The sequence below is a fragment of the Perca flavescens genome, chromosome 8 (genome assembly GCF_004354835.1).
Source record: "Perca flavescens isolate YP-PL-M2 chromosome 8, PFLA_1.0, whole genome shotgun sequence".
In the NCBI taxonomy this organism is placed as follows: Eukaryota; Metazoa; Chordata; class Actinopteri; order Perciformes; family Percidae; genus Perca; species Perca flavescens.
In genome coordinates this window covers 19,119,257-19,144,283 of record NC_041338.1, presented here as the reverse complement: position 1 = coordinate 19,144,283, position 25,027 = coordinate 19,119,257, and the positions used below count along the sequence as shown (strand labels likewise).

Here is a 25,027-nt window from a genome sequence, read left to right as displayed (position 1 = left end):
TATTAACAATAATTTGGTGGCCCCCTGCAGTAACTCTGAGGACCCCCTCTTGAAGACCTCTAGAGTCCCCCTATACCCAACTTGTAACTGGAACGCGATCAAGGTCAGTCGCCTACATATCCCAGAATTCTGAGCAACCGTTTATTTGGACTGAACCTGTTGTGCTGCGCTCTTTCAGCACCGGGACTGCCCAGCGAGTTTTACAATGCAGCCCTTTCAGTCGTTATTCTTTTGCTTCAAATTAATTACATGTTTGGCTGAATCTACGTGGTTTACGGAGAAGAAAACAGTAACGTGAAATGGAGATCACTCGAAACAGGCCGTCCTTGTATGGAGAAATCGGTAAGTAGCTTACAATTGGTGACCAGGAGTAGCTAGCTAACCCAAGACAACTAAGTTTAGCTAGCTAAGCGAATGAAATGGAGCTAGTAGCTGCAATGACTAACGTTAGCTTTCATTAGCTTTAATTTCATTGTGGCTAGCTTTCAGGCGTATAGCTAGCTAGGTCAACGTTAACTAGCATACTTTAATGTGGTTAACAGCAACAGTAAGATACTATACTATCTTATACTACTATACTGCACTGTAACGTTAATACAACATTGACTGTATGAATGTGTAGGTTAATGGTCCTAACACACACCCATGTAATACAATCCAATTCACTAGTGCTATTGTGATGGTTTAGATCATGGTGTACATGATTTTGTGCCCCTTTCTGTCCAGTTAATGTAGATGATCATAAACCGGTAAAGCTTTCAAACTTGAGTGTGTATTACTTTTATTACAGGATGAAAACCAAAATATATAATTTTTGGTTTTTAGGAACTGTAAGGAAAGCTCACTCACTGTGGATATTTTTCTCTACTTTGTGCTTGCGGCTAAATGAAAAAAGCTGCCTTTGAATGGTTGGAATGACAAACTAAACTTCAGTTTTGTTGATCATGAGTCTACGTCACTCAGACAACCAGACAATGTAAACCTTATGAATAGAAAGGTTCAGTATTGTTTGGCTTCTCTATTTGCAGCTCATGGTCTTGGATTCTGGACGGGCCGATCAGCAGTGCATGAGGCCGCTGCACAGGGCAGGGCCCTTCAGCTACAGCAGCTGATTGAGGGAGGTGCAGCAGTTAACATCGTGGCAGTCGACTCCATAACCCCCCTGCATGAGGCGTGTATACAGGGACAGACCCAATGCGTCAGACTGCTGCTGGACGCTGGTGCACAGGTTAGATTGTGTTAGTGATGTTGATGGCTTTTTCATCAGTGCATTATTGACTTTGTTTTTGACTTTATTATGTTTGCGTCCCCTCCAGGTTGATGCTCGTAATATAGATGGCAGCACTCCGCTGTGTGATGCCTGTGCAGCTGGTAGCCTTGAATGTGTCAAGCTGCTGCTGGAGTACGGAGCAACAGTTAATCCTCGGCTGTTTACCTTCTCCCCACTTCACGAGGCTTGCATGGGAGGTGTGTCTTGTTAATACACTTGTTACATCGCACAAGAATGTACAGTATGTATGTTGAGTCAGGACTCTGTCCATTAGGTTTGTCTTTGTTTCATCAGTCTTGCAATGCCAGACCTGATTCCAATACGAACGTTGGTACCATGTCAATGCATGCAAAAGTGGGGGAACTAATTATCTTTCTGGTAAAAATGAATCATCTAGGCAGGCCTTAACTACACTATGTTTCTCAGTGTTCTTTCAAAATAATGCTGGGAGCACATTTTGCTCATGGCTTGTTTCATTTACAGTATGTAGTAACCAAGTGAAAAACATTTGAAAAAGTCTCCTTAGGAAATTTCTCCCAGAGGCATGGACATGGAAGATGAGACCGGAAAGGGAGAGCAGAACAGGGGAAATAGAATGCAGTACCAGACCTATGGACTTTTGATTCTAATTAAAATCCTTTCAATATGTAGCAATAAAACAGACACCCAATCACAGAATTACCTGTAAGACTATGGGACAAAAGTGTACTGCCTATGCTAAGGCACTGGAACACACTCTGATGATGGCATTATTGATTTAAAAACTAAAGTGACAAGTAAGGAGAAAGCTTTTAAGTGAAACTCAAGCCAAAATCTATTCATGCTGAACAACCGCTTCCTCACTGTGTAAAGGATGAAACTACATACAATTTACAGCAACCTTTTGAAGCCTGCACGAAATGATTGTCTAAAATGTACTTTTATGTGACTGCCTTCCTTGGGATTCATTATCCCAGCCGTGCTTGGAAAGTCACTATGCTGGAGCATTTCATTTGATTTTAAGCGGATATACGTTTTTTCTGTCTCTCACAATAGGGAATTCCGATTGTGTTCAGCTTATGATTAATCAAGGCGCTTTCATGGAGGCCCATGACTGCCATTATGGGACACCGCTTCACGTAGCCTGTGCACAGCAACATTTTGACTGCGCAAAAGTTCTCCTCATTGCAGGTGAGTTTGTCCCGAGCACACCAGAGCTAGGTAAAATTAAGTTTCACAATATTTTGGGGTCAGAACCTGGATTTAGATTATACACCATTTTAATGTGATATTTTGGTTGTGACTATCTGTGCTTTTATAGATAATTTTATATAATTTTATTCACCATGTGAAATTATTGTTATTACTGTAAGAAGAGGTTTGTTTTTGTAAGGATTTATTTTTTAAATCCCCTTATTTAATAACGATTGGGATTGACATAATTTAAATAATGGTAATTATATCTATTTTAAAGTATTATACTGTATGTGTAGATGGGTAACTGTGCGCGTTGCCTATAGTGTGTGTAGAGCGAACTGCTAAATATATTACTTTAGAATGTGATTATTACAGTATGGCATTTATAATGAGTATATAAATCCAAATGGCACAAACAGGAGAAGTACTTCTCTCTCTCATACAGTATTACATGTCTTTCTTTCCCAAAGGGGCAAATGTTAATGCTGCCAAGATACATGAGACGGCCCTTCATCATGCAGCCAAATCAAAGAGCATTGACCTGATTGATCTACTCGTGGAGTTTGGGGGGAACGTGTACGCCAGAGATAACCTGAACAAAAAACCCATCCATTACACGAGTCCAGGATCTCCCCCTTATCTCTGCCTTGAGTTCTATGAGAGTAAGTTTGTTTATTCACAGTGTGCATCCTGTCTCTGCCAGTATATAAATAATCTAAGAGTAGATACAATGTCATCTCTGTTATTTTCTCTTTCGTAGATAACCCCCTCAGTCTACAGCAGATCAGCAGAGTGGCTGTGAGAGGGGTGCTCGGCACAAGAGCATCTGAAGTTGTTTTCAAACTGGGCTTGCCCAATCGCATCATAAGTTTTCTTTCTTACATGCCACCTCCAGTTATCGAAATTTAAGCACCAATGGGAAACTTAACAGTATACTAATATTTCTGCATTAAAATGTCTAAAAATGACTGTTATAAATGTATATTTTAAGTTGCTTACATAAATTATCCAAAATGTTTCTAACAATGTTCAAACCTAGAGGAATCTCATTTTAATCAATGACACTGACCATGTCTTTTGGTCGCCTGTCAATGGTGTTAAATAACCTTTGACCCCTCTAATTGCTCTAACTTCTGTCAAAACACGGGAAACACCAGATGATATGTTCAAGAGTAATTGTATATCATACAATGTCAAAGGATTGTACTCAGTAACAGTAATACAGCATTTTTTTGCTACAAAGCATCATTTTTATATTAACTACATGCCGTTTTGCAACACAGTAATACAGTAAAGACCTAATTTATTAATATATTTCAATATCGATCCAGCTTACTACAGTGTGCTACTTTAACAAGTTGCTAATGCTTGGTGGCTAAACCGTACCTTAACGTTATAAGGTTACAACAACATTGAACTCGCTCATATAGTTATTTTTAGTATGATTGTTTTTACCGTGGTTAACAGTGCTAGGCTTATCCATGAATAAAGTAGCCACGTAACATTATATATTGTGATATTGTGATTTTAGCGGCTGTCTAATGTTCGCTTGCTTGCTGACAGTAAGCTACCACCACAAATAGAATCTAAGTAATTATGTGGGAAAAACTGCAGCTATGCCATGAATAAACATAATGTGAATAAAACAATAGATTAAAAACGTCTATGAACAGATACATTTCATCGGCAATGGTGGTTAACAATGAAGACAACAACTCCCATGATCCCACGCAACTTCACCAAGTCATTAAAAGCTGTGTTTACATCAATGGTTTTGATTGAGAGACCCTTAGCGGCAGAAAATTACATATTGTATGTTTTAAGATGCAGCTCTTATAAAGTTAAATCTAGACCAGTTATGTCTGATGGCTCTATGGATCTCTCTCCGAAAAGTCATACAGGTACAGGTTGTTCAAAGTTGCAGAAGTGCAGCACAGATGACATGTCTTGATACTGCCAAACTAGTAGGGTACAGAGAGATTTCATAACTTAAATAATCAGACTGTTTACCCAAGCAAATTAGACAGTTTATCAAGATGTTCTGTCAGCAAACAACTACCTGCTTACAAATCCAGCAAACACAAGAACAACAGGAGCATCCCACTAGAGCCATGTTTAAGGCTACCAAATTAATGTTTAGTCCAGGATTTACTTGTATTTAAATAATTTGTTTGCAAGAAAAATGGCTTGCTCTAGTGATTAAGAAGGATGAAACTCAACCATAAATGACTTCTATGCACACCCTTAATTAGTATCATTTGTGTGTAAGTGTGTCCTCATCAGATCTCCTCTCAGGACGGTGTGAGCAGACTGTCCATCAACACAGACTCTCCTGTTAGCTCTTTGCACTTGTTACAGCAACACATTTTTATCATTTTTATTACTACATATGGAGTCTGATGATCCCACCTTCACCCTGAGCATAGGCAAAATCCGCCAAACCCATGTAATATTTAATTGAACCCAGAGAAAGTAGTTTGATTACTAGGATTATATCACTGTATTTGTATGTAATTATTTATTTTTATTGTAAATTTGTAAATAATGCAGATGGTTCTACCTCTATTACATTTGTGTAAATAAATAGATATAAAGTACTATTTTTGAAAGAATTCTTCAGTGTTGTCTTCTGTTGTAACTGAACTACAAGCATCAAAATTGGTTATTAGGGCCTGAGCGGCGAGGGCCCTATTGAAACTGAAGGAATTATTATTCCTTTCCACATGTACTTTAACTAACTCCTCCTAGAGATTTCATCCGATCAACTTCACATTTGGTCTATGCCATCTTAAGATGTTAAAGATGAAAAGTTAATAAAAGAAAAACTTTTCGTCATAGGGCATTTTGTGCATTTCGCCATTGAAACAGGAAGTGGGTGTAACTTGAGTGTACATTGTCCCATTGGCTTGAAACTTTTCAGGATTCATAAGAGTCCAACCCTGACGACATCTAAAGGCCGATATTTACTCAAAGTCATAGTGCCCCTTGCTGGCAACAGGAAATCAGCCTTATATGACAAAATTTACATGAAACTTAGAATGTGTGGTCCCTATACTTTAACCACACCCATGTACTCAGGCCACGCCCCCTTTTATGGCTTTTGAACCGTTTAAGGTAGAGTCTTGTGTGAGGTATCATTGAACTCAGCAGAGAGTAACTTTTTGATTGGTGATGGTTTGACCTGCCCCCTATGTGTTAGCCACGCCCATTTTCATAACTAATGACCCATTTAGTGTAGAGTCTTGTGTGAGGTATCATTGAACTCAGCATAGAGTTCCCTTTTCATTAGTGACGATTTGCCACGCCCCATATGCTTATGCCACGCCCCCCTTTAATAACTAATGACCAGTTTCTTGTACACTATTGTGTGAGGTATCATTGAACTCAACAGAGAGTTCCGTTTTCATTGCTCATGGTTTTGTCCGCCCCCTATGCTTTAGCTACGCCCCCTTTCACAGCTAATTAACTGTATGACGTAAAGTCTTGTGTGAGGTATCATTGAACTCAGCAGGGAGTTCCCTTTTCATTGGTGATGATTTGCAGTGTCTGAGTGCTGCGCAAATGCACGGTTGCAAGGAGTGGCGTCCGCCAGTAACCCCGACGCGCACAGAAGTGTGAGGGCCTGTCCAACGCTGCTTGCAGCTTTAATTTCATTTGTAATAATGTTACTTTCAGGAAAATATTGCTTGAAAAGGTCTGCGCTTGTCAAAACTACATTATGTGGTGACTCAGCCCAGACTTTTCAGACCAATTTGCATGAAAACCAAAGATGCATTACCACCTATTTAGTCTATATCCTTGACGGTCCACTTCCGGGATTGCTCCGTTGCCAACGGAAATTCCACTTAAAGAAATGCCAATAAACCAGAGCACGTTTTTCTCCCATCCCAGAATGCTGTGCAGACTAGCCAGACCCTCCTCCGCAACGCCGTGGTGGAGGAATATCTGGAAAAGCAAGACTACCACCTATTATACTGTGTCAAGCAAATAAAATAGATAAGATAAACATCATATGACGTTTGGGAGCTTTTGAACTTAAATGTGATACCTACCAGATGGACACATGGATCTGAGAAATTCTGTTCAATAAAGGGGCAATATTTTGACAATTACATTAATAATTTAAACGTGAGGTTACATTGCAAGTAATCAGTCACTCAAAATACATTTTAGATGGTTTGTAAATCAGTGTGACAGTGGAGCTGATGTCCAATCTCTCTCTCTCTCTCTCTCTCTCTCTCTCTCTCTCTCTCTCTCTCTCTCTCTCTCAGTAATCAAGACAGATAGCCACCCATCTAGAGCCAGGTTCTGTTTGAGGTTTTTGCCTGTAAAAAGAAAGCCACTGGGGACGCCTGGGTAGCTCACCTGGCCCCATATACAGAAGCTCAGTCCTTGTTGCAGCGATTGCGGGTTAGATTCCAACCTATGGCCCTTTGCTACATGTCATTCCACCTCTCTCTCCCCCTTTCCTGTCTTCAGCTGTCCTGAGCCTAACATTCTCAAAGAATTATCTTTACAAAAAGAAAGCCACTGTCACACCAAATGCATGCTCTTGGGGGAATTGTTGGGGCTGTAAATTATAGAGTGTGATCTAGACCTACTCGATCTGTAAGTTGACCTGAGATAACTTATATATTTTTTTTTAAGATTATTTTTTACCATTAATTTGACAGGACAGCTAGTTGAGAAAGGGGAATATATAATCACCAGTCAGATTCGAACCCTGGACCTCTGCGTCGAGGCATAAACCTCTCAGTATATGGGCACCTGCTCTACCCACTGAGCCAACCCGGCCACAACTTCTGTTTTGATTTGACACTATAAATAAATTTGAATTGAATTGACCTTGTCAAGGTAATCACAAGACCAACACCCAGTGCAAATAACAGGTAAGTCTCTTAAAGAGGAACCTACTGAAGATTAGATGAGAACAGTCTGCACAAAATTTCCCACACCCTGAAATGAAAATGAGATGCACCCACACACAGATAATCACTGCATTCGTTCAGTCTGACTTGCACAAAAAAACATGTCTGAACTTGCACAGCTGCTACAGAGCCTGACAGGTATCACAGTGTTTTAACAAGTAATATGCGATCTCAAAGATATATGGTATTTTATTAGCACCTTCAGACATACAAAACAAATTCCACAATGTGTGACAGGTAATAATAGATGGTGCACAGAACAGAGAAACACAAATTGAACAAGAACAAAAACCCTCTCCCACCCCCCACCCTCTGTGGTCTCAAGGAAAACAAAACAAACAGAAACCACACCTTGCCTAATAACTCTCCTCTAATTCTTGTGGGGTTGAGGTCATTAAGTCTGACATTTGTGCTGCTGCGCTTTCCCATAAGCTGATAGCTGATGATTTGGCTTTGTTAATCATTGCTGTAGAGAGCTCAAGCATAACTATGTCTAGAAAATACGCCAACCACTGTTTTATACAAAGCGAGTGAGCCAGCGTTGAGCTATCATTTTCTTGGTTGCAGTTGAGCCGGCTAGCCGAATTTTCCTCTGTCTCCCAAGCAGGTGTAATTTAGAGTCGTCATTAAGTAATAAAACAATCGGGTCAGTAGGAATTCTACATCCTATCACATCAGATATTATTGATGTTGTTTTATTCCAGAACTCATGCACCTGTTCACAGGTTGACAGAAAGTACTAATAATATATAATAGTAATAGGGAGTGGGAATGACTTTAGAGATCTCTTCTGAGGAGTCCAATATGTCCTTGAACATATGTTGAAGTGGATATACCGGGGATTTGGGTTCTTGGAACAGTGGAAAATGTTGTCCCAAACTGTCTCCCAATTAATTGTGTTCCCTTCAGGGCTCAGCTCTCGCTCCCATTTCTTTACTATTGGGAGTTCTCCTATGGATACTTGCATCAGTTTAACATAAATCTTGGACACTAATCCTCTCACAGGAAGATCAACAAACCATTTAATGATGGATGCGCCTCAAGATTGTTTCCCATGGCACTCCATAACATTTTAGGGCTGATCTTAAGCGAAGATAAAAGTAGAAGGATGTCCTGGGGACCTCACAACTAGCTCTCAGGTCTTCAAAACACAACATACCTTTCTCATTGAATAGCTGGTCTAATGTATAAATACCTCTGTCACTCCACTGCTTACAAGCAAAGGGTTTGTTACCAGACATTAAGTGTGTATATTGAGGTATTCAAATGCCAATTATTGGTGTAGTGTAGTTGCTCCTCCAACTATTTAAAGTTGGCCAATGTGTTGCTGATAATAGGGCCATAGGTTAGCATACACTTTTTTGGACACACACCTGCAAAGGCAAAGTCTTGAGGTCTTTAGACTTCCAGTGAGGTTTTGCTCTATTTCTCTCCATGGAACTGTAGATGAGGGGTCCATCCATACTTTGAGGGCCTGTAGCTGAAAGGCTCTGTGATACATTTAAGGTTGGGGAGGGCCAGGCCTCCCGTGTTTGTGGTATGTTGCAGGGTATTTTAACCTAGGTTGTTTATTGTTCCAAATATACTGCTGAATTAAAGTATCAAGTTTCTTCCAGAAATGTATTGGTGGGGGTAAGGGGAACATTGTACTTAAGAAATTCACATGGGGAACTATGTTCATTTTAACAACAGCAATCCTGGACCGTAGTGATGCCGGCAGTGCAGACCAATTGGCCAGATCCCTTTGAACATTACTTAATATAGTTTCATAGTTGTCCTAGACAATTCGCTGTAGCGATGTGTGTATGATGATGCCCAAATATGTAATTTTGCTTTGGATTGGTATTGTAACACTGATGTCACATGCCTGGAAGTTTGTAAGTACACCAGAAGTTTATGAACACTTGCCTGCTCTCTTCTGCTCTCTGTTGCTGCTGTTGCTGCTATCTGCAGTTAGACGAGTGCTTAGGGCCGTCTACAAATTACTACACCGAAAAGAGATACAACAAAAATATTTATTAATTTAATGATTAAATAAGGTAATGTCTCCAAACTTATCTCAGTTATTACTTGTCTCCTGCTAGTTATACTACAGCACTTACTTTAAAAAAAAAAGTTAAATTAAAAAATATTTTTGTTGCATCTCTTTTCGGTGTTGTAATTTGTAGACGGCCCTAAGCACTCGTCTTACTGCCGGCAGCAGCAACAACAGCAAAGAGCAGAAGCCAACAAGCAAGTGTTCATAAACTTCTGGTGTACTTACAAACTTTCCAATCCATCGTTTTATGAGTACATAACCTATATGTACTAGTGTAGAAGTTTGGTATCATTTCGGGCATTATTAGTGGGATACGAGATACAAACGTGGGTCCATTAGCCCCTGCGCTAATAAGCTATTCAGCTGATAACGCTACTCTACGCTAACTCTCCCAATGTTAGACCCAGGTGAAAAAAGCTTCTCGGGGGGTGTTTGGCTCGAGGTCATGGTGCAAAGGACCCTAGGGTGAAATTACTCCGAATCATCACTTTAAGTTCCTCTAACGTTATAGGTTGACCCAGTTCTTCTTCCTCCTCTGGGTGAAGAAGAGGCAGGTTTAGTTCTTTTAGGAACTCCTGGCACTGTGTCGGATCTGGGTTGCAGGAGGACTCATACAATTTTGAATAGAAGGATTGAAAAGTGGCGCTGATATCTTGGATTTGTTGAGATACCTCGGTCTGTGCGAATGCTGTTGATAGTAGCTACGTTCAGACTGTAGGCCAAAGTGGCCCAAATCCGAATAGCAGGTCAGGCTTCTTCAGAAGTAGAGTGAACACTCAAATCTAGCCCAGATCTGATTTTTTCAGATCAGATTCAGGCCACTTCCACATGTGGTCCTGAATCTGACCCAGATCTGATTTTTTTCAATGCGACCGCAGTGTGAACAGCCAAGGCGGATTGGATATGACTTTTACCTCAAAAACCCTCGCTGCGCCCACTCTCCCCACGGGGAGGGGCGGGGCCCCCTGCTTCCAGTGCGTCTTTTAACCGGGGCGTACTGTCTTCATTGTTACCCAACCGCTCGTCGCATCACCAGGGCGGGGATTGGCTCACGTAAAAAGGTGATGTCTGCAACCCCCGACCCGCCTGTAAACACGGACCAAGGAGTTTAACGCGCTCGCAAGTCGGGTCGCCCCGTGGTGCAATGAAAGTGAAAGCCGCCGTGCGCCGGCTGAGTTGGGATCCCGGTCCCTCGGGGTCGGGCGCACCACCGGCCCGACTCGCCGCACCGCCGGGGAGGTGGAGCGTGTGCGAGGGCGAAGTCAGAGTGGTGGAGGCCTGTAGCGGTCCTCACGTGCAAATTGGCCGTACGGTCAGACAGACCTCTTTAGTGAAGTTGCAGCCATAACCCCGCAAATTAGTCTCTCTTTCTCTTCAGTCTTCTCCTCCTCACCACCTGCGCATGGCTGCCATTACACAAACATTTTAATACAAAATAAAAAAATAAAAGCTGAATAATAAATAAAAATGCTGACTTCCTCCATAACTTCCCTAACTTTAGTGCAACAGCGTGCTGTGTCTGATGTCATTGTCATTGTTCTTTTGCGCATGCGGGTCAGTTCAAAACCGCAAACAGTTCACACTGGAATCTGATATAGGCCACATTTTAAAAGGTAATGTGAACAGCCAAACAAAAAATTGGATCTGAGCAAAAAATCAGAATCAGGCATTAAGACTTGCGGTGTGAACGTAGCCTTTGTTGCCTTTCCAAGACCTGATGCTTAGCATCAGTTGCGAGACCTGTTTTCTCGCACTTGCAGGCATTTCACCGAGTCACTATGACAACAGATAAAACGATTTGGCGTCGAAGAAAAAGGAATAGACCTGGTTTTTCAATGAAATGTGGAGGTTGGTACGGAGCTCTAGCTCTCTGCGACCATTGCGATTACTGGTCACGTGATCTCCGATGAGATTTACTTGCTCATTCAAGTATGTTTAAACTCAATATCTTTAAAGGAACACGCCGACTTATTGGGAATTTAGCTTATTCATCGTAACCCCCAGAGTTAGATACATACCCTTCTCATCTCCGTGCGTGCTGTAAGGCTGTCTGACGGCTCCAGCGGCATCAGGCCAGCACAGATCATGCAGGTGAATGGTTCCAGCAATCCTACTGCTCCAAATAAGTGACGAAATAACGCCAACATGTTCAACATGCTCGCAGCAAGCCTGTCTGAGAATATAGTTCCCGGCTTGTTTACGGTTAAAAGATGGCTGTCTCATGTTACGTTGTTTTGTGTACACGCTGTGACTCTACAAATCACAACAGGTAAATAGGAACATGTTGGTGTTATTTTGTCACTTTTGTCACAATTTGCAGCTGTAGGATTACTGGAACCATTCACCTGCAGGATCTGTGCTAGGCTAAGCTAATGCTGGAGCCGTCAGACAGCGTTACAGCACGCACGGAGATGAGAAGGGTATGTATGGACTTGTCTAACTCTGGGGGTTACAGTGAATAAGCTAAAGTCCCAATAAGTCGGCGTGTTCCTTTAAATATAAAAAAAATAGACATAGGACAAGGATTGTGTAACAATATCCGTGCCTTTACAACACTTTACTTTGAGAATAAGAAAATATATCAAACTGCTGTCATATAAAGGACGTAGTTTTTCCACCACAATTATTCCTGACAGTTCAGAAAAAGGCTTTAAAACTGAATTTAATTTAGATATAATTAGCTTGGTCAAGTGGATTTAGTCCATATTTTCCACAAACTTAAAGTACTTAAATACAAGTGCCAAGAATAAATAGGGAAGCTACACAAAAACATGCAGTTAAACAAAGACAACATTTAAACCCTAATCTTGGAAAATTGACAGAATTAAAGATTTACATTACTCAATAACTGGGAGGGGTACATGGGTAGACTTGGACCCATCATTTTAATTAACTACAGCTGCTAGCGTGCCGCTAAAAGTTTAGCTGGGTGCTACTTCCTAACGCTAACCCTAAGCCTAACCCTTTTACATGTTTCTGAAACTATGTAATGTTCCATATGATGATCATAAATGACCTGTAACAGCAAACGAGACTAACAGTGAAAAGAATGCTAGTTTCATATACTTTTTATTAATGCCTCTTCCCGCAAAGTCACAAAATGATTTACGGCAGGTAGACAATGCTACAGAGAACACATTCTGACGGGTCACAGATTTTGGCTGAACACCAGAAAAGCCTGCGTTAGTGAGTATCCAGCCATGTAAAAGGTAGCAGGATTTCTTTATACAGGCTTATTGTATTTTTATTTTATTTTAGAAGTTATCTGCTGTAGTTATGTCTTATCCTGGGGCAGGGCCATCACAGAAAAGAAGGAAAGTAAACAAAGAACAACTAAAAGCTAAAAGCGAAAGTGAAAGACAATGGGCGAAATCCGAGTCAATCTCAGTTGGGCTTTCAACAGATGGAGGCAATTACATGATTGTAAATAATTCAAAAACGGCCCCAAATTGGCCCTCAGGTAAGTAATATGCCTATTTCATTTATAAAATAACTTTACAATGCACAATGTGGTTGTGCATCAGTAGCCTACATTAAATTGCATCCCCCTTCCCTTTAGCGTGGACCTTTCATTCCTTTTAGTCCGTGTTTGTGTTGGCCTACTATTTTCTTTTCACTTGTCCCCCTGTACTTGTGTAGAGCGTCCTTGGGTTTCAGGAAATGTGCTATATAAGTTATTACAATGTTGGTTGCTACAACAATCTGTTAATGCTTTAGCTCGTGACACAGTGACAGTGATACCCGGTTTAGCTCACGATACATCCAAAGTAGGCTAAGTTACTGTATGGAACACTTGAAATGCAACAATGCATCTGTAACGTATTTTCTTATTGTAAATGAATGATTTTCTGTCTGATCAAAATATTTATATATGACACCCCCGTAACGCTAACTCAGTAATCTACAGCGGGCAATAAAGCACCGCAAAGAAAAAACCTTCACGACAGCAAGAGTGGCAAAAACACTACCACTTTTGTCCAAAGCGGCCACTAGAATCAACACAAACTGAAAGTTACATATTGCCACTTTAACCAGACACATGTTCCTGTTCCTACAAACACAATAACTTCACCCCTTTGGGGAATGGATTTAGTAACTTAATGTAATGGTTTTTATAAATAAAGCACTTAAATTATTGATTCCAATTAAACCAAATAATCATAAAATACTCTTGATACCTCCCGTAGCTGACCGGAAGAACAGGACATACAGGATATTTTTCAACAGTAGAAACTGTGGTAGGACTTGTGCAAACTAACTCTAAAGATAAGATTAACCAGATAGTATGTAAGTAGGTCAATAAACAAGCCTAGAAACACAGAGGTATTTATAAGTATGGTAGGAAACGATGGAAAGAAGCCCAAAAAAGATTACTTACATTTTTGAGAGGTAACCATTTTCTTATACAGTTCACAAGTTAAATGTGTAGCTGATAACGATTGGTGAAAAGAAAGACAGCCACATTCTTTGAAGGTGTTGAAAATCCTAAATAATTTTCACTTCATTGAGCTTGTTGTCATTTGATACAACCTGAACCAGCTAGTAATATCAATCACTTCTAGGTTTGTACGACAAAGGCATCAAGGACAGCAGGAGATTTATTTCCTTGGGGAACCACTGCTTAAGATACTGCTTAACAAAAATAATAACTGAGGGCATTGATGAATTAATGGATAAACAAATGCCAGGTGCTTTTACATGAATGGTGGCCTTTATAACCCTACCAGAAATACTGCATTGGCAGCAGTAAATTGCACATCGTGTTCTTTTTTTTTTTTAAGATACATTTTTTTATTGTTTTTATATTTATAAACATACATAACAAACACAATTGAACAAGAACAACAACCCTCTCCCACCCCCCACCCTCTGCGGTCTCGAGGAAAGAAAAACAAATGGTTGATCCAGCTAGCCAAATTTTCTTCTGTCTCCCAAGTAGGTGTAATTTAGAGTCATCATTAAGTAATAAAACAATCGGGTCAGTAGGAATTCTACATCCTATCACATCAGATATTATTGATGTTGTTTTATTCCAGAACTCATGCACCTGTTCACACTCCCAGACCATGTCCAGTTTGTTCAGGTTGACAGAACATGCAATAGGGAGCGGGAATTACTAGTCCAATATGTCCTATGGCATATGTTGAAATGGATTTGCTGGAGATTTGGGTTCTTGGAACAGTGGGAAATGTCCCAAACTGTCTCCAAATTAATTACGTTACCCTCCAAGCTCAACTCTCGCTCCCATTTCTTTACTATTGGGAGTTCTCCTACAGATACTTGCATCAGTTTAGCATAAATCCTGGACACTAATCCTCTCACAGGAGAATCAACAAGCCATTTAATGATTGGGTGCATCCCAATCCGGACACTACTAGGGACCTCAAAGCTAGCTCTCAGGTCTTCAAAACTTAACATACCTTCATCATTGAATAGCTGGTCTAGAGTATAAATACCTCTGTCACTCCACTGGTTACAAACAAAGGGTTTGTTACCAGACATTATGTATGTTGTGCCAAATTGGGTTGTTCAAATGCCACTTATTGGTGTAGCGTAGTTGCTCCTCAACCTGTTTAAAGTTGGTCAATGTGTTGGTGATAATAGGGCCATAGGCTAGCATACACATTTTGGACACACACCTGTAAAGGCAAGGTCTTGCAGTCTTAGAGTTCCAGTGAAGTTTTGGTCTATTTCTCTCCATGGAACTGTAGATGAGGGGTCCATCCACACTTTGAGGGCCTGTAGCTGAAAGGTTCTGTTATACACTTTAAGGTTGGGGAGGGCCAGGCCTCCCCAACAGTGTCTTCCTTAACGAAAAAGAAAAATACATTTTGAGGAAGATGTTAAGTGTTGATGGCTCACCACAAGCTATAAATACTACAGGTTTAGCAGCTGACACTGTGAGAGAGGCCCCTACAGTCACATGGGTATGATTTAGCGTGCAGCTGCGGTTGTGACAGGACCATCAGGAAGAAAGGGAGTAGGAAAATGGAACAGCCAGATATTCAGTTTACTTACATGTAAATCTAGTTTTGCAAATACGTTAACTCAATGCAAATCATTTTGTAGCCCCTTCTTCAGTATTCAAAGTCAAAAGCAAGCTTTATTGAAGGGGCAGATCATACAGTGACACAATTTTCATTGTGTCATTTGACATGAAAACATTGAGATTAAATTTTAGTGCAGACTTTCAGCTTTAATTTGAGGGTATTTACATGGAAGGAAGGGTTTAGGAATTGCTAACATTTTCATACATAGTCCCCTTATTTCAAGATAATTAAAGTAATTGGACAAATGAGTCAAGAGCTGTTTCATCCATCAAAGAGATAGCAGAAACATTAGGAGAGGCCAAATCAAAAGTTTGGTACATTCTGAGGAAAAAGGAATGCACCGGTGAGCTCAGCATTACAAAAAGGCCCGGACGTCCACGGAAGACAACAGTGGTTGATGATCGCAGGATCCTTTCCATGGTAAAGAAGAACCCGTTCACAGCATCTAGTGAAGTGAAGAAGACTCTCCAGAAAGTAGGCGTATCATTATCCAAGTCTACCATAAAGAGAAGACTTCACGAGAGCAAATACAGAGGGTTCACCACAAGGTGCAAACCATTCATAAGCCTCAAGAATAGAAAAGCCAGATTAGACTTTGCCAGAAGACATCTAAAAAAGCGAGTCCAGTTCTGGAACAGCATTCTTTGGACTGATGAAACTAAGATCAACCTGTACCAGAATGATGGGAAGAGAAAAAGTATGGAGAAGGCTTGGGACGGGCACACCACATCATCTATAAAACATGGTGGAGGCAGTGTAATAGTATGGGCATGCATGGCTTCCAGTGACACTGGGTCACTAGTGTTTATTGATGATATGACAGAAGATGGAAGCAGCCGCATGAATTCTGAAGTTGATTGGACAGCGCTTCACAGTACAGGTGGATAATGACCCAAAACATACTGCAAAAGCAGCCCAGGAGTTTTTTCAAGCCAAAGAAGTGGAATATTCTACAATGGCCGAGTCAATCACCTGATCTCAATCCGATCAAGCATGCATTCCACTTGCTTAAGACAAAACTTAAGGCAGAAAGACCTACAAACAAACAGCTGAAAACAGCTGCAGTCAAGGCCTGGCAAAGCATCACAAAGGAGGAAACCCAACATTTGGTGATGTCTAATGGGTTCCAGACTTCTCATCGCCTGCAAAGGATTCTCAACAAAGTATTAAGAATGAACATTTTATTTATGATTATATTAATTTGTCCAATTACTTTAGGTCCCTTTGAATAAGGGGACTATGTATGGTAATGTATGTAATTCCTATACCCATTTCATTTCAAATCCATTGTGTTTTGCCAAAATTATGAAAATTGTGTCACTGTCCAAATATTTCCAAACCTAACTGTATGATCTGCCCTCCAACCAAGCTTGCTTTTGACTTTGAATACTGAAGAAGGGGCTACGAAATGTTTACGTATTTGCAAAGCTAGATTTACATGTAAGTAAACTGAATATCTGGCTGTTCCATTTTCCTACTCCCTTTTATTCCTGATGCCTGATGGTCCTGTCACAAACACATTCTTTTCAAACCCATTGTGTTAGTGCACAGGGCCAAAATTATGAAAATTGTGTCACTGTCCAAATATTTCCGAACCTAACAGTATATCAACAAGTCTCATCAAGCGGTCAGCATTTGATAATAAGAACTATACAGTGAGAAGGTAGAAAATGGTGCTTCTTTTTACATTGGGTTTTTAATATTTCAAGACATTATATCAAATGGCCTTTACAATTGTTTCATTCTGAACTGAAAAGTAACAAAACTACATTAACAGTATGTAGGATTTCAACCCACTAAGTGGAAAGAAACACACTTCAGAGTTTTCCTCAGCTTCTGTTTGCCTGACAAATGTTGCAACACACTGTTGAACAGCTCTGTCAACCGTAAAAAGGAAGTGACCGAGAAGCCCAAGTACAACCGAGAGGATGTTGGTGTGTTGTAACACATAATCTCACAGTCAATCATACTTAGGATTCCTAACAAACTACTTGTTTTATCTTTTTTTATTTAACAATATTTCACTGAATACATCTAGACTCATTAGATTTCCAGAAGAAATGTGTTATCATATTCATGGTCAGTGTTCCTTCTCATGTTCTTCTCATTATTTTATATCTAATCTCAAACATTTTTAGACTTGCCTCAACGGCTTCCTGCACACAGCTGAGGTCATCATAGCTTTTCAGTTTCTTGATCCCTTATCTTGGCACAGACAACACTTAACTGACAACTACACACATGCTGCCCATAATATAGATGCAGTGACATTTTGATTGCAGCAAAAAAACAAAGAAAGTTTAAAAGTGTTGACACCGGAATGAACGTTGAAGCAAAATGTATGTTTAAATGTAATAAAGTTGTTTACACGTAGGTAGACACAAAACCCTAATTCCACACACATTTAGCTGGTGTAAACATACATTCAGTCACACTGACACATATCACTTTTTTTTGTAAACTAATTACACTTTTTAAAGATTAAAATTTGACAATACATTTGGACGGAAATGATTGGAAAGACCTTCAGTGCAGCTACAAGGACAAAGCAAAAGCATAAAAACAGTGGTTACATGAAAATTCATCAACAGACACATGAGGAAACAGGACTCATGTTGCTTACATGTGTCTGTCTGAGAGAGACCTGTGTGCTGGGTTAAAAGTCTACACTCCAGACTCCTTCCTCTTTAGTGAGCCTTGTGACTTCTGGTCCAGTCTGGTTTTGGAGAGTGTCTGAGGCCTGAGTTTATGGCCATAGACAGGCGGACAGTTCTCGTTTGCCTCCTCATCCGAGATGGTGGCTGAGACAGTGGAGGAGCGACGCTTGGCTCTGACAGCTTCTCCCTGCTGAACTCTGGGTGGAGCCCCCTGTTGTTGGGCCATTGCAGTGCGTAGACAGTTGAGCCACTGCTGCTTGTGGTAGACATCGTTGACATGCAGGGTGTGGGACTGGCCATGGGAAGGATCCAGAGAACTCACACGGAAAACATTCTTAGCTAGAGCGACACAGAAAGGAAAGAAATACAGTTAACTGGACAGCAGGCAGCAAAGTCTGGGAAACAAAAATGGTAGTGTAATGGTACTTCTACTACTTCTTTCCTCATGCCTTCAAAATTACAAACTCTGATCCTGCAGCTAGAGAACCCACTCACTACTCTAACTCCTCTACTCCACCCAGATTACTGTACATATACTTGGTGTCTGAATGAAATGACTGTACAGAGTTTTTTTAAACTATGTTTTGAAATAAAGTTTTAAAAAAAAAGTTCCCACAATTTTTGCAATTCACATATTCCATCGCATTTTTTAGGAAAACGTGCCGCATAATCAAGGATTTTTGCCTGCAACAATCACAAAAAAACTCTGTGTTTTTCTGGAAGGACTGAAAAATCCCTGTCAATAACGGGTGACACAAAATGCCTCAGCCGAACTCCGCTAGGTGTCGTTCAACTCAACCCACCTTTCTCTCCGTTGGTGAAAGCCCCTCTGAAGGACCCCCCCATGCGGATCTCTCCATCCTGCAGGTCCTCTAGAGCCAGGTCCAGAACTGGGATGGGCTGTCGATACACCTGGAAGCAGCTCCTGTCGTTCCGGGTCACGGGTCGGGTCAGAACCAGGAGCTCAGAGAAGAGGAACACATGCAGCCTCTGTGAGGAAACACAATAGAGAATGAAACATATGTGAATACAAGACAAACAACACGTATGTGGATGGTAAAAAAGGAGAGTAATCCTCATTCTCACCGAGCCACTCTTGTTCCGCAGCTCGCCGTGACAAAGTAGAGTCTTACAGTTATCTATGAGAGGGTCCCGCTGCTTATCATCCAAATACTCCAGTTTGTCTATATAATACTGGCATTCAGACTCTCCTTTTCTCATGTTGATATCAGACAGAATCTCCTGGATTATAGTGATCTGGATAGTTAAAGAAAGACCAATCGGTTGGCTATTTAGCAAAACACACAAGCTTAAATAATCAGTGAAAATATTAGCATAATATGTTATTTATCAGATTCAACAGCTAAATATAAGGAACAACACTGTCATGTGGATAACATACAGCTCTCTCCAGACTGGTAACATCTGGGTGATCAGGAGGAGTGTGTCTGAGGATCTCTCGCAGTAGCAGCGGGTATTTCACCAGGCGTGACCGTGGGATGTCGAGGAAGCTCCAGAGGTCCAGCTTTCTGCTGAAGGGCGACTCTAGGCAACGCTGCAGGAAGTCCTGGACACGCCTGTCCAGCTTTTTCTGGTCCAGCAGGGCTTTGGCTGCAAGCTGGTTGCTGCAGTAGCCTTTGTAAGCGTTCAGACCAGGCAGCTGAGAAGATACACTAACAGTTACAATCTTTTTACATGTCGAAATTGATCATAGTATCTGAAGATAATGGGTGTAGGGTAAAAATCAACACATACCCAGTCTATAACTATCTGTCCAATCTGAGCTACTGTTCCATCGGGGCCAGTTCCCTCTGTCAGTTTCATCAATAAGTCTGCAAATAAAATAAAAAGGCACACACAGGTCAGACGTCAGTAAGGCATCAATTAAAGCAGTTAAAGCCCAAGAATGGTTAGTAGTAATTTACCCTCATGTAAGGGGATGTATGCATCCAGGTCCCCAAATATGTGAGCTAGTTCCTCCTCTGTCATGATGGAGAGTTTTAGCATTGGATCATGGTATGCCTAAATGTGAGAAAAGCAGCAGTGTGAGCACAAAAAAAGTTTACAAAAAAGGGAGCATAAATGTTTTGATTTCTTTGTAGAATTTTAAATAAAGATTTTCTGACCTTTCGTGCAAGTTGAAGATCTTCTATGAGATCCTGCTCTCCCCTGTAAAGCTCATAAATTGCCTGAAGAAGAAACAAACAATAACAATCACAGCAGGAGAGGTTACTTGTTCTGCTCTCTGTACTTTTAGGATGACTGGGCTGTGCTTTAAAAAGACTAAACCACAAAAACCTCTTGTCTCTTGATCTCTTTGGTGGAGAACGCGCTCTTCTGATGGACGTCCAGCGTCTCCGACCACAGCGTGCTGTTTCTGCGTTTGGTGGGAGTGGGACCTGCTGTCTTGCTGCCGGCTTTGAGGGACATCCCTGGTGACCTGCTGTCACTACCACGTAATGACATTGACTGGGGAAAATATATACTTTTTAAAGTCAAACAATAGCTCTCTACTCATTTAAATTTCTACACAGTAAATTTGTAGATTGTCACAGGAGTATGGCATTTACCTGGATGGTCTGGCCAAAGCGCCGCACTGCTCCATTCTTTGAAGGAGATATCAAGTTGACTAGAGATGAAACTTTGGCCAGAGGTCGGACACGCTTGTTACTGGGTTCCTGGGAATCCAGAAAATAAATAAAGTCTTCAGTTTAACTCGACTGTATTGAGGTGTAGACTGTAGTGGTGTAACAATACCTTAAATAATAGGCTATTGTTTCATACAAGGCTCTCAATTACACATTGTGAATAAAACTTTTACCAACTCATTTTGTTTAACAGATTACAGATAACTGATTAAAAAATGCTGATGTCCTATATCTGTCACTTCTACTTTTCTACTTGCTGCTTTTGTTTGGTGCCGTTTATACTGATGCTGAAACCACTCTAAAAGTGCCAGGATAAATTCACTTGTTTTACTCCACTCTCAAATATTAAAGTTGACTTTTATTAAAGTTTAATGTTGTGGTACTAAAATGTAAGTTGTTGAGGTTGCATAGGAAGTAGGAATGCACAGAATCCAGGATTCGGCCGAATATTGGGCTTTTTGACGAGGTTCGGTTTCTGCCAAACCTTAGAATTTTTTTCCACCGAACCGAACCCTACTTCGGCTGCTGCTCGTTAGCTTTCTAATTTCACCCACCCAACATGCCTTCTGTAGTGGAATGGCTTTGAATGACGACCAAAAATGCTTGTCTTTTACTGTGAACATTTACTGTTCAATATGTTGCAGTTCTACACACAAGAAAGTGAACTACTTAAGCTTGATGGGCATGTTTTGCATCTAACATCTCACGTTCATCTCAGTAAGCTAGCAAAAGTACACAACAGACAACTTCTGTGTAGGCTACTTCAAAATAAAAGCACTTCCTGTGACGGTTCGCAGTAAAACTAAATTACTGTTAAATAAGGTTGTGTACCTTTTCACATATCAGCTGTCAATCAAGTACTGTAAATAATGTAAATAGTGAGTTTTAATCACACTATAATTTACCATTTCCTTTAGACTGTCTTAAACTAAACAACATGAATTCCTTATTTAAGTGCTTTAAACAAACACCTTCATTATACACTGGTAAGCGAAAATTTGCCAAACAAAATTGTCACTCATTTGGCGATAGTGATGTGCTTTCCTACGATGTGAAAAGAGCGTGTGAATTCAACGTTAAGTTTTTACATTTAACTATTTTAGAGGCTGTGGACATGTTTACGGTGTTAATGGACCGAGGATGGGAGTAGGATTCGGTAGTCGATTTCGGCAGAATCTTAACTCGTGGATTCAGTATTCGGCCGAATCCCAAAAATCTGGATTCGGTGCATCCCTAATAGGAAGTGTATTAAACCACTTTCACAGAGCCGAGAGACTGATTATGCTGAGGAACAATGTGGTTCAGATCTTCTGTCACTATTATAATTTCCTCAGACACTCATGCCAGTCTAATAGGGGGATTATCCTGAGCTCATAACACACACATGAGCCCTCATGGCTGTTTGTGGCGAGTACCTGAATCATGCAGAAGGATTAAAGTTTGTTGTGAAGACATGTTCAAGGGTGGTACACTAGACTTGCACCCAACGAACAGACGGGAAGCTGCCCTGACTCTCACCTTGAGATCGAAGCTGGACAGACTGACCGTGTCATCCTCCTTCTCTTTGCGCTTTCTCTTCTGTGGCAACATAAGAATACAAACTAAGTCTAACAAAAATTCAAACAACAGATTTGCAGCAACATCTCTAAGATACTCCATGTAAAGGATTGCAGCCTGAAATACTTCCATGTATTACTAATAGATGTAGAAGATATGAATACAGTGTCACGTGTGGCTTCAGCAGATCATAGGTGTGAGGACATGACCACTGCAATCTAACCCCATGGTGCTATGTTTTCAACATTAACTCACTAGACTGAAGTCCCACGGAGTCCCAGGAGTCAGAAAAGTGAAGGAGCTGCCTCTCTGCAGTGGAGGTCTACAGGAAATAAGACAAATAAGCAACGGTCAAACACAATGACAACAAGTTATATCTACTTTATTGCAGAGTGACTGTCTACTACTCTGCTGAGGACGTTTCTTTGCCTACTATTGATAAAGGTGTACAGACTCTGATCATACGCGCAGACGTTGGCAGCTGAAACACACCACTAACAGTAAGACGAGGCACACAAACACAACTGAAGAGAATTATTATTTTCATTGGGATGCATTTCATCTCTGTTAATATAATGGATGCCTATAACATGCTATTTTTGCTCCAGTCACTGTTATGTTTCAAATATGTCAAATGTTGTGGATGGCGACTGAGGGACATTAATATCTAAAACCATATAAGGAGGAGCTGGACTGCTCTCTGCTGCGGCAGAAAAAGTCAGTTATGGTGACAAAACAAGGCAGCTACAGAAAGTCACAATGTCTTCTTCTTAGTGAAGGACACCCTGAGGGTGCTGTCAAGGCCAACGTCAGCTGAACAAACAGCTACACAACCTACTGCTTGTAATCATTCAAGTCATTTTGGATTCAACAGAATTATAAAGTGGGGAGTGAAAGATCAAAGAAAAGTAATAAAAAATAACTGGAAAAGTTGCATTTATCTGCAAGCCAAGTCCTTGAGATGTGATTTACAGGGGCAAAAAGCATGTCAACTTGTAGACAGAGTAATAATTACAAACTACTAATCATGTAGATTAAAATATTCTAATATTATTTTTGGCACTTTGCAATTATAAGTTACTACATTTTGGTAATGTAGCAATATATTTGAAGCCAACACAAACACTGAGTATTTTCTCAACCCTATCTGCAGTCTGGTAAAACAAACACAGGTGCAGTAAAAAGGTTTAACTAAGCATGGGCTGGTTACCGGTTTCAAGGTGTACCGCAGTTTGAAAAAGTCACGGTTTCAAAACCACTAACATTTTCTGTCATATCGTTCCTAAGGTATGAGCTGTTTTTTATGAGTCTAGGAAAGAAAGTGCAGTTTAGAAACCCCTCTCCCTGCCAGTGTGCGGTGTGTTTTTTTTTTTTTACCCAGACATTTAAAAAATAATACATTTATAGCTGTAATTGCAATACCGTAATACCGTGATATTTCTGCTGGAGGTTATCATACCATCAGAATCTCATACCGGCCCATGCAGACATGCTTTTCTAATTGCACTGTGTGTCAACCATAACATGCATACAAAACAGGCAGAGAAGTCATGAAAATACCAACTTCAGCCGATATTATTAGTATGCTGATGTAACTTATTAGTGCATCTAACTAACTACCACTGATTCTAGAGATTAGTCAATTAATTTATTAGTAATGTATTATGCAATAGTGCCACATTTACAATGCAAGATTTGGTGGTTTTATCTTTTAAATTGTGATAGTTTGTTTTTTCTATTTCACATCATTGTAAATGGAATATCTTTAGGTTTTAGACTTAGTTTGTTAATCATAAAGACATCTTTTTTTGGGCTTTCACAAGTTTTGATGGGCATTTTTTAATATTAAAATTTTAGTAAATAATTACTCAAAATCGACTTTATTAATCCATTGATTAATCAATAATCGAGGTTAATAAATTATAATTTGTTGCAGCCATAACTGATATATAAATATCTTCATTCTTAGTTTTACATACATTGAGCCACTGGTTATGTGGATTGTGGTGGTTATGATGTGTATTTTCTGTTTGATTTAAAAAAAAAAAAAAAAGTCAGACAGCTAAAACAGACGTGTATTATGTTATAATAACATACAATTAGCTTCTGTATTTTTTAGTTACACCACACGCATCTTAAAGCATGGCAAATCGTGGTGATAATATCCGAAAATATGGCATCCGTGGTGTACTTGAAAGCAACCTTTGCCAGTTAGGCTACAACAACAGCCCTTCACAGGCGGCTAACCCGATAACGTTAGCTAGCTAGCTTGAAATGTTGCACATTACAAACAAAACTTCCAAATAAACAATTACATATTATGATATCAAATGTATGTGACGTGATATACTTACTTCTTGGAGTCTTTTCTCCGGAGTGTTTGTGGAGAAGACTCTGCAGCGCTGATGACACTGGTGGTGGACGTCCTCGATGACATCCTGCGAAGTTTCTGCTTTTTCTTTCCCACCGTCCTTCCACCAACTTGTTCATTTTCTTCCATTTTGCAGGAGGCTTCGTTTTGAGATCAGTTATACCAGGACGTAGTTATGGCTAGCTAAACGAATAAAAGACAAATTCCAGGCGTATGAAAACTGGTCCGATGTAGCAAAGAAAGAAAACGATCGATGACAACAGAACACACACCACGGCGGAAGTTTGAATATGGCGGATCTTTGGAAATGGACCAATCAGAAGAGGGCTCAG

At 40.3% G+C, this 25,027-nt stretch overlaps 2 protein-coding genes across 2 annotated transcripts; one reads left to right on the top strand and one right to left on the bottom strand.

Annotated features, from left to right (window-relative positions):
* On the top strand, positions 1 to 4,108 carry LOC114560005 (ankyrin repeat and SOCS box protein 13). Its single transcript, XM_028585114.1, has 6 exons — positions 1 to 342; positions 1,029 to 1,228; positions 1,317 to 1,467; positions 2,306 to 2,440; positions 2,917 to 3,108; positions 3,207 to 4,108. Exons 1-6 carry the CDS (start codon positions 300 to 302, stop codon positions 3,353 to 3,355), a joined length of 870 nt encoding a protein of 289 aa, XP_028440915.1. The 5' UTR covers positions 1 to 299; the 3' UTR covers positions 3,356 to 4,108.
* A 13,034-nt stretch (positions 4,109 to 17,142) lies between these two features.
* On the bottom strand, positions 17,143 to 25,027 carry LOC114560682 (neuroepithelial cell-transforming gene 1 protein). Its single transcript, XM_028586220.1, has 12 exons — positions 24,679 to 25,027; positions 22,580 to 22,646; positions 22,286 to 22,345; positions 20,690 to 20,797; positions 20,418 to 20,588; positions 20,246 to 20,308; positions 20,045 to 20,141; positions 19,875 to 19,951; positions 19,522 to 19,779; positions 19,206 to 19,376; positions 18,923 to 19,109; positions 17,143 to 18,458 (listed from the first exon to the last, which is right to left on the bottom strand). Exons 1-12 carry the CDS (start codon positions 24,822 to 24,824, stop codon positions 18,127 to 18,129), a joined length of 1,737 nt encoding a protein of 578 aa, XP_028442021.1. The 5' UTR covers positions 24,825 to 25,027; the 3' UTR covers positions 17,143 to 18,126.